The sequence below is a fragment of the Amphiura filiformis genome, chromosome 2, assembly GCF_039555335.1.
Source record: "Amphiura filiformis chromosome 2, Afil_fr2py, whole genome shotgun sequence".
Taxonomy (NCBI): domain Eukaryota; kingdom Metazoa; phylum Echinodermata; class Ophiuroidea; order Amphilepidida; family Amphiuridae; genus Amphiura; species Amphiura filiformis.
Window position 1 is genome coordinate 30,466,611 of NC_092629.1, and position 12,725 is coordinate 30,479,335.

A 12,725-nucleotide genomic window follows, 5' to 3' on the forward strand; every position below is an offset into this window, starting at 1 on the left:
TTTTCTGTACAAAATTGTGTCATTGCTCCAACAAATCCACTTATATTATTAGTTTTGAGCTCAGGTGCCACCGGATAACCTTGAAATTACATTATAAAATGTTCGTCTTTATTTTGAAAAACTTTCATGAAAATCCGCCTTTCTGTACTTATTTAAACTCAGGTGACCTCTGATAAACTTTACACCCAACCCATTCCATTAAATCTCAACCATACTTTTAAACTCGAAGATCGATGTACTTTTCAACCACACATATATACAGAGTGTCCCTTTTTCCTATTTCTGAAAAAATAATTAAAAGTTAATCAAACATATTTTGGTACGTAAAGAAACCTTTATTTCAATCGGCTCAAAACATTTGAAGATGTGCTTTTTTCAAGAAATGTACCCGTTTTTCACTCTTGGGAGTCTAAAAAGGGCTGTTTGGTATGTCCTTGGTTCTTCTGAACTGAGTTTACTGTGCTGCTTTGCCCTCTGCCTGGTTGCCTCCTTGACGAATATTGCATTGCGTACCCTCCTTGTGCGCGCTGTATACTTGCAAATACAGCAGTAATACGGTTGCGAAGATGTTGGAGGTTAGCTGGTGATCATCGCTCATAGTGAATGCTTTCCAAAGCCTAATGCTATTATCTTTCCATGTCATTAACCGTGTGTTTCATTTTAATCTTTGATAGAGCCAAACCTCATCCGTGGACAGAGTGAAAAACGGGTACATTTCTTAAAGAGGGCATATCTTCAGAATTTTTAGCCGATTGAAATAATTATTTTGGTTTATTAAAGCTAACAATTTAAGGTTTCTTTTATCCTAAGATTTTTTATCCGTCATAAAAAACACACGCGTTTACGCCCAAACGACCAAAGCTAATCGTAGATCAATAATTTGTGCTCAATTTATTTAGTGATAAAATTTAACCCAGCACCATACCCGGGTGCAGGGCCATCAAAAATGACCACAATTTGGGTAGGTTGTCAGTTAGGCACACCATTGGTTTCTACAGTAAAATCAATGATTTTCATTTCTCTTTTGTAAGTTATTCCAAGAGCTACTGACTTTTTACTTGTTAGTTAGGTTGACATAGTCATTTCCTTTTATATTTAGGAGAAGATTTGGTCGAATTTTCTCAAATTATGACGTACGTCATAGCGACATTATGTGGAGAATATAATTGGTAAATATTTTGGGATCACTGGATAGATATCTTAAAAATAATATGGCATGATCTTTATAATTGAAAATGATAAACATAGTCGGTGTTACAAAATATAACACGGACTTTCGAAGTCAGTGTTACAAAATATGGCTCTGTAGTTCTAGGGTTAAGGTATAAGTGGGTTATATTGTACCACTAAAATGAGCGCAAAGGATGGATCTGCGATTAGCGTACTAACACAAGCATTTTAGTACTAGTATGTCGAATGAAAATCTTAGGAGGGGTTGCACTCCCGGTTGTTCTCGAATAAGAAAACTTTTTATTTCGTGCCTGCCTTAGGTTTTCGATCACCGTTTCTTTAATTCTCTAGAAATTTCAACAAATGAGGTTTGGAATCAGAACTAAAGAGTGAGTACAGCTATTGGCTGCTATAAGGATTAGGTAAGAGCTCGACTAGAGCTATCTCGAACAGGAAGAGTTTTATTAGATTTGCTCATAAAACCGTTTATATTAGATTTGGCGGTAGCTTCAGAGAACTTAATGGAGAGATTCAATTTCAGAGTTATCAGTTTTATAACAAGGTTCTGCTTCATGATCTTCTTCAGAGCCACTCTCCCGCCTACTGGAGATACGACGCTCCCATATAAGACAGCGGCCTAGTTCTCTAAACCAAATCTTCTGCCCGACGGTTGATTTCGCCACGGAATAAGATATTTTTGTATACGGCGATATATTTTGACCCAGTCCGTCTATGTGTGACAGGGGCATAAGCTATACCGTAAACGTTCGCCTAATGGCGTACCTGGACTCCTTTGCCTTGGGGTAAATGTCATGTGCAAATAGTGAGCTCCCTCCTTTAAAAATCCCAACGAGAAATATGGGTACGTGCCCTTAATTGCTGGTGGGGTTTTTATGGGAGGGTAGGCCTACTTTTAGTTGTCTAAAATTCCAGGCATGCCAAGGGAGCCCATAGCGCCATTAGGCGAACGTTTATGGTAATTTAATTTAAACAACCTTGTATTTTTGAGTTTCTGTACGTATTTGGAATATTGTTAGACAAAATGAAAAGTTCACATGCAAGAGCCGATAGTAGCCATTTTCAAAGCGTTTGCGTTATGGGCCGCAAATATATGCCATATAATGCTAGGTTTTTAATGAAACCCTACTTTAAAATATTCAATGTTTTTTTGTGATGATAATGATCAAAAACAGCCCATATTTTCTTGTTATGTTCCATAATTGACAAGTTACATTTGCCTATATCTCAAACCAAGAAAATTAATATGTCGGTTTTTGCATCTAAACTCTTCATAGATTACTCAGCCCATTATGCAGCCCACACTCCGTATTTATTGCCCCTCGTAGACTCATCATGAATGTAGACTTGTGGGAACGTGAAAAGAATTCGAAAGTGTTTTTTATCTAAAAAGAGATACAACATGTATACAGGGTTATTTATTCATACATTGCTTCTTCATGCATTCAAACTAAAACTATATTTACATGTACTAAAATCTAAATCGTTTTCACCAGGCATCGTGAAAACTAACCATGTGGAGTATTGTTTGCATAATAGGCTGATGGTTGAAAACGAAACAGGATCTCTATACAAAGAGAAGCAAAACACACCAGGATGTTTGATATGCTGTTCTTTGTTATTTTAGACCATCTGTTGTTGGTTCGAATTTGAGCAACACTAGCTTCCAATCGTCTACAACAAGACTGACAACTTTTGGGATTGATTGGCGTAACTGCCGAGTGAGATATTCTGAGAAAGATGTGACCCAGACAAACGAGTAATACTATGGGGTGTGGCCCCTGAGCCGTGGAAAATTTTCAAAAATAAAAGTCCAAAAGAATTGAAGCCATTTGGTGCACAATTGTTCGCTATTATTTGTTATTTTCACGTAATTAATTCGACAATGCCTCTGGTTTTATTCGGGGGACACTCCAACTTTGGAGGTGACACGTATGTAGGGCTGTTAAGACCCATTTTTTCAGCATCGCTGTAACCCCCAAACCCCATATTTTTTTACAAACACATGTTCTGTCACCCGACGACCCCCCTATTTTTCCATTTGATCTGTCACCCAAAGACCTTTACAAGTTCAATTTGAACCCAAAGATTCTATTTTAAAAGGTCATGTTCTCACCCAATGACCCCATATTTTTTACATTTTGCTCTTACCGAATGCCAAAAATCATGCTCGCACCCAATGACCCCATATTTTTTACATTTTGCTCTCACCGAATGCCCCATGGTGCGAAAGTGCCAGCCCTACACCTATATCCATTTCATATTGAAGTGCCTCCTCCTGGGGTTTTTCTACTTTGGTGGTTTTTGAGGTTTACCACGTGACTGTTACGCCCAATGCGTGATAGTTGACAACTGATTACGACCTTTTCAAGCTGTGAGTTGACTTTGACTAGTAGTGTGTTCATTTAGGGTGGTGCAAACATTATGTGTACCCCCGCGAGGTGAATCCTATTTGACATTATTCCTTAGATATGGGCTAACATTTTCAAATATTGATTTGCAATGGGTAAGAGCTCAAAAGCTGGAGCCACACATCCCCGGCAAAACATAATTCAGGTACCCTTTCCCCGGAGAGTTTTACTACCTTAAATCACAAATATACAGGTACACCAAATCTTACTATATCTCACAAAAGTTTTGAAAAATGTTTTAAATATTGCAGCCCTTGCCGGGATTTTCTTTCCTGTCTTTGATCTACACATAGTTTAAACAACGTGGCATTTACGTGCGGTCGACATCAGAACAACGCTTCATTATTTGACACTTTAAACCCTGGATATATTTAAGTCTAGGCTGAATATGCGCAGACCATTAGCCATAGATGGTGCTAAACAGACATTAGTCGAAACAAGAATTGTCTTTAAAACACAATGCCACGAATGAAGATCAGGTTCCACAATGTTGTACAGGGTGTCCCAGAATGATCCATACCGGAAAAGGTGTATTATTTTGGCATGAAGGGCATTACTATTGGTAGTATTGTTTTAATTTCTAAAATTAACATATACTTAGCTTTCCTAGGAAACTACGTTTCACGATAATCCAACAATTGAACTCAGATGACCTTCACACGACCTTGAACGTGTGGCGTATAATTGGGACCAGACCCACCAAATTTCATGACAATTCGGTATTTAATACTCAGATTACCTTGACATGACGTTAAACATTTTTGGCACTCAATGCTGATCACACCCACCAAGTTTAATAACATTCAAGCAATCTATACTCAGTTGACCTCGGATGAACTTGACATGACGTTAAATGTCAATAATATTTGATGGTAGCCGCTTTTGCTTCTTCGGATCACATTTTACCTTATTGATGGTGAGCAGTAAATGTCTCAGCAACGAGAAGCCCAGTTTGGCGCCTGCGTTGGTATCACTGATCAACGGTATGCCGTCGATGACTGGACGTAGTCTCGTGCTCGCCATATACAGACCTTCGTCGGAGGCCTCCTGCATGTTATTTTGACGGATTTCATCGGCGAATGTATTTTCGTCGTGTGCCAAGCTGGTTGACGTTTGGCTTGCATGGTTGCAACATATGACGCTAGGGAAAGCGGCAAATATCGCAATAATACAAATAATTAGTAATAACAAAAAGCATTGTTGTTGACTACTATTATAAGCTATAACGAGCCACTATACGGGGATTAGAGCAAGAAAGACCTATCTGCAATAACTTCCAGGTGTCATGTGTGTAAAATATAGAATGCAAAAATTGTCTATTGGTCAGCTATTGCAGATAGCCCTTTGTTTACCAAACCCTCAAATGACCGTTTACGTAGGATCCGGTTCAAACAGTATAAAAGTTACAACAAAAGGTACTTTCAATATTGCTTGGCCTGCGAACAGCTTGACTCGAATCCTAAGGTAAGAGTGTTTTTTTTCCTGGGGTTGATTGCTTCACATCATGATATTTTTTGACACATAATAATAATGATGTTGTATCTTTATAACAGTTAAGAATGTTCTTATTATCTTTATTTTCTTACGGATGATTGCTTCACATCATCATTTTTGGTTGTTAGTTTTTGTTTTTGATAAAATTGATTACTAAAAAATAATGGTGTTGTAATTTTTGTCAAATTTACCACCATGGTTTTGAAACTTTATACTGCTACTAGTGTATTTTGCATTTGAGTAAGCCGACGTTAAGGAATCGAATAGCAACATATGCACAGTATTTTTGTAGGGCATGAGAGCACATCAGACATATCAAATTTTACAGCAAAAAAAAATATTTTTTACATTGTGATATTTAGCAGTCCTCCAAATAAACTTTATAAATAGAATGATATGTACTTAAAGTATATGTTGCTGGGATGAAAATCCGACCATCAATTGAAAATGTTGACCTTTCGTATTGAAGATATAAATCTATATCTTCAATACGAAAGGTCAAAATTTTCATATCATGGACGACATTTCATCCCCCGACATACACTTTAAGTACATGTCATTAGATTCAAACAGTTTTCGGCACGACGAAACAACACTGTGCATGTCCCGATGGAAACATGACGTTACTGTTGTGTATCACGCATATTTCACATTATTATCATTTTTTAATGATTTTTCTTTATTTTAATTTTTAACTTATTATGTATGGGGCCATGCTCTATTTTATTTATTTTTGGTCATGTTTCTCGTATCATGCCTAATCGCCAATAGGTATTTTTGTTTTAAGGGGTACTACACCCATTGATTTTTTTTTGCATTTTTTGCATTTTGTGAAGAAATTACAAAAAAATTGGACAAAGTGGTATGCAAAATGAAGGGCAAATCTTCTCGTTTTATTGGTGGCATCGGTATCAATGTAGCTTACATGCTTTTGAAGATAGAAGCCAAAAGGAGGTACATCACTGATGATTTAAATTCACTTCATTTTGGAAAGCTTACTATCAACGGATTTCGTTAAAATTTTGGATACGTGTTGCTAACACATTAGGGAAATAATGTTGATATGTAAAATGGGAATAAGTGATCCCTGATTTCTTTTATGACTTCATGAACTTGGTGCTCCACAACTATCAAAAAACGAACCGGTTAAAATGCTTCTATTTTCAATGTCGAGCTATATTTTGTATTTTGAACTTGCAACACTATGTCACTGAAACTTAATTAAGCCATAGGTAACAGGTTACCACAACCACACTACAGCAATGTTGAAAAAGATTTTTTTGTCACCTATTACCACCATATTAGGTAGTTTTCCGTAAGCTTCATTTTTGTGATTTTGGTAACTATTTTATATTTATTTGCCCAATCCCACTCAACTAGGCAATCTTAATTGTACTCACCATTTACATTCCAAGGTATTTTAGTATACCCACCTCACACATTTCCATTATATATCCAGTAACAGACAAAATATCAAAATTGATGCCTCATTATGACATGTATGATATCACAGACTATCACATGTATTCAAAATTGATGCCTGAATTTGACCTGAACCAATTGACCTATAACCTGACCTTTGATGACCTTATAGCCTTTTTTAATCTCTTTTCCTAACAACATATTATAGAAGATACATACATGGTGTAGTATTAAATTGTCTATGTGGAAGAGATTATTTAGGCCTATTTAATTTATCCAGTGTTATAATCAGTGAGTATATTTCTATAGATAGTATAACAAAGGATTTAATGTATTCTATTCATGTATTCTACTTGGACATGTTCAATAGAATAAATTATGGTTTGTTATGAAACACACATCTCAGTTACCAGGATACAGTAAACAAAAACATATATAGGGCTGTAATGATTTTCTAAAATGGTTTAAAACCACTTTGTATGTAGAGATATTTTATAAGTTCAGGACATGAGATGATGAACATATTTATATACTTTATAAATTTGCAACAAAAAAAAAGAAGATGGGTACTGATGAAAATCAGGGTATTAAATCGCCTTAAGTGTATATATCATTATAGCGCCCACCATATTTTGATAGTCATTGCTCGGTTACCCACAATTCCTGAGCTTGTGAAATTTGCTAAAATTGGTACCCACAAATCTACTGTTTTTCACGATTTCTTCGGAAATACATTATTTTGGAGCTTTAAATTTCAGGATCTTAATCAGAAAAATCTGATCTATTAAACTCATCAAGAGTGGGAAAATCGATGTGATGAGACTGTCGATTGGGGTACGGACCTTTAACATGTTTAATAAGACATGAAATCTGCCGCTGTTGAAAGACCAATAATTTCAAATAATAATTACTGTACATTATGGCTTTTAATTAAGCAAATAGCAAACATTACAAATAGATCAAAATTCAAAATGTTTACATTTAGATTATGTCATATGTCATTGAAATAATTGTGTTTTAATTGCAGTAAACATAGACTATTGTAAGTGTATTGATAAGTTTTAATGTACGTTCGCCTGTTTTTTTTTTTTCCAGAGTATTGGAAATTGGGATTTTAAAAGACATCAAAGCGAGAATTTTATATAGTTGAAAATCATACAAGCAACATGAATAGCCTGAAAAGTAGACATATTCTCAAAACCCTCGTTGCGTTGTGCTGCTTCAGTAGCACTACAGGGTTGGCGGTGGAACCAGCTGATGATTCAATAGTACCAATTGACCCTGTATGCAAATGCCCAGCGCCGCCGCCTTCACTACCACAGTTTCAACTTACAGAGGAGCAATTGGCCAGCATCGACCACGAGAGGTAAGGCTAAAAAACAAAGCAAAGCAAAAAAAAAAAAAAAAAAATGAAGAAGAAATTGTGGCGAGTGTTGGGGTAGCTCAAACGTGTGAATTCTGTCAAAAAAAATATTTCACCAACGAGTGTTTTCGTCAAGCATCACCTAGCTCCTTCAGTGTCTTTTAGTGGCGTACCGGCAAAATTTCAGGTGGTTATTTTACTTGGACTGTGCTTTTAAATATTATAACATCTGTTTGTGTTTTTTTTTTTAATTAATAGATTAACAGTAATTATAAGTTCCGGTATGTTGCTTTCCATTTACAGAATTCGAGAGCTACAAAGTAATCCTGCGTTACTGGAAGCTGCCAACGAAAAAGGACAGACAATAATCCAGCTGACCAGTGAACAGGAGAAGGCTGTATATGTCATGAATCCTTCGCTTTTCCAACCAAATCCTGGGCCAGCGTTTGAAATAGGTTTGGATCCCCAGCCGGAGTATGAAAAAGCTGCTCTATACGAGGCTTCATCCCTGTACACATCTCCATGGATTCGAAAGTGTCCAGCCGTCGAAAGCATGGAAACACTGACGCTGGCCATAAATAAGGATGGGGTCCTGGTCCAGGTTATACAGGTAAGACACATTTTTGATTAGCCCCTCGGATTATTTTTCGATCAAATACTTATAACTTTACTTCTGGAGGTCACATTGGATTCAAGTGGGTGTCATAATATGAATGGTTAGATAGTGCGTCTATCAAAAAAAATAATTTACCCAATATTATGGTTTTGTTTTAAAATTAGGATTTTTTTCCAAGTGTAAGGGTACTTTCTGGACGCAGTATAGTATTAGGCTTATTAAAATTAAAAATGGTTCAAACAAATTTGTGTTTGTTTTGGGGAATAACAAAATATTTAAAGAAAAATTGGGACCATAATCCATAAAAACCATAATCATGTTTTCATTGGTATTTTCTTGTTCCTCATTATATTCCAGCCCACTTCTGGATCCGGAGGACAGTGGGTGCTTAACGAGAAATGCAGACTGCCATATGAGACTTGCAGCCCCAGCTGCCAGTACGCCTATCTAATCTGTCGAAATGTTGTAAGATACGTGTCTGTACTAGCACTGGATTTCGGGAGCAACACGAGCGTACCATCATTCCATCAAATACGAGTCTACTGTTGTGCCGCGCATACTTTCTCCTGGTTATTTTAAAGTAGTAATGGGGATATCAGTAGATCAGAATAGCAGCATACATTGACCACTTCCATGCATTCTTAACAGTGATCAAGAGATCAAGAAATAATGGTGATGTAATCACCTTTTCGGTAAATTCCATAAGCCAATGCGATTTAACCCTGTACGTCACGTCGATGCGCACATCCTCATGGCGTTTCCGCGCACGGTGAATGTGCAGTAACAATGTGCACCTGTTTGACATATGTCGGTTTAAAATGAGATGAGAAGAGAAGCTGGATTGGATTAATATATTGTAGTATGTATACGCTCTCAAAGTACTGGGTAAACAATGTATACCGATTTTTTTCACACTGATATGGCAGTGGCCCATAGTGTAGTTTTGTCCACGGGAAATTCACCGTGACCTTTTCAGCCATAAACCCGCTTAGTGAAGATTAAACCGAAATATGCAGTACTAAACCATTATAATAATCGATTGTCCCATGCACATTTCTTACCACGTGACAATATTAATCCAATGAGCGATCGAATTGTCCGCTACAGTCGACTAATCCAATCGATAATGACGCTATTGACATGTACGGGTGGAGCTCCAGTAGGGTGATTCACAAAAAATGAAATTGGTATTTTTCAACGGGACACCCCCTCATTTTGTTCATTTTGGTAATAAAATTATACCTGCAAAATATGAAAAAAATTCAAAAAGTTTAGGGGTGCTACCGGTCAATGAACTTTGTACACAAAGTCAATGGGATTTATGAGCCATTTTCTTTACAACACAAAAAAGCCATGTTAATTTTCCCTGATTGTGCCAAAAATATTTGATCATAGTGTGAGTAATGTCCTTAAAATAAATGCTAAAGAAAATTGTAAAAATGTTAACCCGCTTTCCAGAAAATTGCATTTTTGTGAAAACTGTTACATTTGGGGCAAGGCAGTCGCTGGAACAGCCAAAATATTATGGTACTTGGCTAATATAAAGTTGTGTTTATGGGGCTCTAGTTCTTTTTTTTTTTTTTAATGATTGAAATGTATGTAGGTTTGTAACTGTAAATTATGTTATTCAAGTGTTGAATGTGTGTAGGTTTGTAATTTTATGTAAGTGTAGTGTAATGTTTAATGTGTAATCCAGTAGTAAATGTGTCTTAGCCACTCTAGCTCTTGTCACAAGTACCTTGCACAAGGTGTAGTTTTGAACAGGCCACTATCCAATGTTGTGACCCCAATTTATATACATTTCTTTTCAACCATGGTGAATCTAATCCTTCCTGTGGTCATTCAATTCAAACAATACAAATCTTCATCAGGTATGGCCATAATGACCACCCCTGATACAGATGTATGGAGTTTGATAGTTACTATTACATAAGATTTCAAAAGCTGGTATCACCATTGGGGTAAACTAATATGTGAAGAATTTTAATCTTTTTTTTTATCAACAGTTCAGTTCAATAAGGTATAAATTTGGGGTGCCTGGTGGGATTCCAGGGATATCCCAGGGTATTCTTTTCTTGAGCTACACTCCTCTGTCACTTTTGAAACATTTTTTATTATTACAGTCAACTATGAACTTTAATTTGGTAAAAACCCATGTTTTCACAAAGTTAGGTATATCATTGAACATTTACTTCAGTTTTGCAAGCCTGGTAGACTTTTTAGGCCCTGAAATAAGCGTTTGAAATTTTTGACAAAAAATCCCATTGACTTTGTGTACAAAAGTTCATTGACCGGTAGCACCCCCTAAACTTTTTTGAATGCAAAAAAAATTGTTTATTTGTTTACCGGGGGTCTTCACTAAACAATCATGGAATTGTTCATTATCGTCTGTCATTTCCCAAGTACACTCACCTAGGGTTTATATGTACAAAGCAAGTTATTAATTGTCTCACTTTTTGTTACAGTGAAAAAATTTTTCGGCATTTACATAATGTATTCTATATTATTCTATATGGCTTAATATTACCTTCCTTTGGACTCGCTAAGAGTAAAATAAAAAAAGTAAAATGAACCCTCCATAAGTCTAACCTCCAATATATAGTTATATACCATTATGTTTACTAGTTTTGTGCATACAAACCCCAGCGTTTTAAGAGTGTACAAGGTATAATTTAATAATCATGATACTTATGTATTTAAAATACGGTATGTCATTGATCATCGCATTCGAAATAAAACTTCGATGACAATCAAATTTTCTGTACCTGTTTCACTGCTCCAGCTCCTCGAGTTAACTAGTTTGAAAGGAATATGCACAAACCGCACGGTTTCCGCTTGTCGTCATCATGATATACGAGATTTTGAGAACAAGTACACAAAATGGTTGAAGCATGCATTTAAACACATTTATTTCACCAATCTTTGCATATAAACAAATAGCGATCATATAAATTAAAAGGAATAATCAGAAATGAATAGGGTAATTACATAACTGATGCATGCTTAAACCATGTTTTGTACTTGTCAATATTATCTATTTAATCTATCTAATAATGCGATTTTCACCGATTTTTTTATTTTTCATCAATATAAAAGGAAATAATTATTTCAACCTAACTAACAAGTAAAAAGTCAGTAACTCTTGGAATGATTTCACAGGAGGGAAATGAAAATAATTGATTTTACTATAGAAACTAATGGTGGACCTCACCCCCCTTCTTATGGTCCTCTTTGATGGTCGGTCCTACCTCGGGTAAGGTCTTATTTTTATCACTAAAATGATTGATCTACGATTAGCTTAGGTCCTTTGGGCGTAAATAAAAAATCTTATGGAGGTAGTAGTTCTAGGGTTAAGGAGGCTGATTTTGGGTTCAAAACTGATTTGTTATTATCAAACATATTTGGGTATGAGGTGATATGTCCTCAACTTCGTCAGCAATTGGGGCTCGACAGTGAAATGCGCTTGTAATGTACCAGATTTGATAATGGGAAAATCCTAAAAGTAATGGCTCTTAAAAGTGGTACGTACTCAGAAAGATTGAATGGTCACATGGGGTCAAATGTTATAAACTTTCAGCACAAAAACAACTGAGTGAATTACTGGTTGTCTAATGAATTCACGCTGTTTCTTTGTGTACAGTAAAGTTTACCTAAATTATTTGACCCCAGGGGACCATTTAACTCGAGAACCATACATCGCTGATAAGTTAAACTATCCAAAGTCAAGGGGGAAACTGGATTTCGGATATTTAAAATACAGGCGGTATATAGGACACGCGACACGTGACGTGCGAGGCTGACGAAGATGCATTGCTGACAGCCCATTCAAAATAGGCTGTTATCAGTTTATATTTTGCGTGTTAAAGACTCAATTGATAATTTGTGATGCCTCAAGATATCACAAGACAAAAATGAAATATATTGATATTATTCCGCGATGTTATAAGGTCCGTCGATTACGAGCTTATCAAACTATAATTTTATTTTGCGTGTGACGTCATTTTCACGTCTCGCGTGTCTTCGAAATGATTCAAATAATATCTCAACAAAACAGAACTACTGAGCCGTTTCTGATAACATGAGGATGAGCGCACACAAAATGGACATGTGATTAACTATAAGTCACGTGGGTGTACACACAAGCGTTTTAATCTATTTTAATACCACGCCGGATGAAAATATTAGGTGGTTAAACCCCCCCCATGACTTATAAGCTAACCATTGGTCCATC

The 12,725-nt window shown here is 36.2% G+C and overlaps 1 protein-coding gene across 1 annotated transcript; it reads left to right on the plus strand.

Annotated features, from left to right (window-relative positions):
• Window positions 1-7,614: 7,614 nt before the first annotated feature.
• LOC140135862 (uncharacterized) lies at window positions 7,615-9,734 on the plus strand. Its single transcript, XM_072157514.1, has 3 exons — window positions 7,615-7,881; window positions 8,182-8,488; window positions 8,852-9,734. Exons 1-3 carry the CDS (start codon window positions 7,682-7,684, stop codon window positions 9,071-9,073), a joined length of 729 nt encoding a protein of 242 aa, XP_072013615.1. The 5' UTR covers window positions 7,615-7,681; the 3' UTR covers window positions 9,074-9,734.
• The last annotated feature ends 2,991 nt before the right edge of the window (window positions 9,735-12,725 follow it).

Coding starts and splice junctions, on each gene's coding strand:
- LOC140135862 (XM_072157514.1), top strand. CDS start 7,682: ATGAATAGCCTGAAAAGTAGACATATTCTCAAAACCCTCGTTGCGTTG. Junction 7,882..8,181: donor GCCAGCATCGACCACGAGAG/GTAAGGCTAAAA, acceptor TTCCATTTACAG/AATTCGAGAGCTACAAAGTA. Junction 8,489..8,851: donor TCCTGGTCCAGGTTATACAG/GTAAGACACATT, acceptor ATTATATTCCAG/CCCACTTCTGGATCCGGAGG.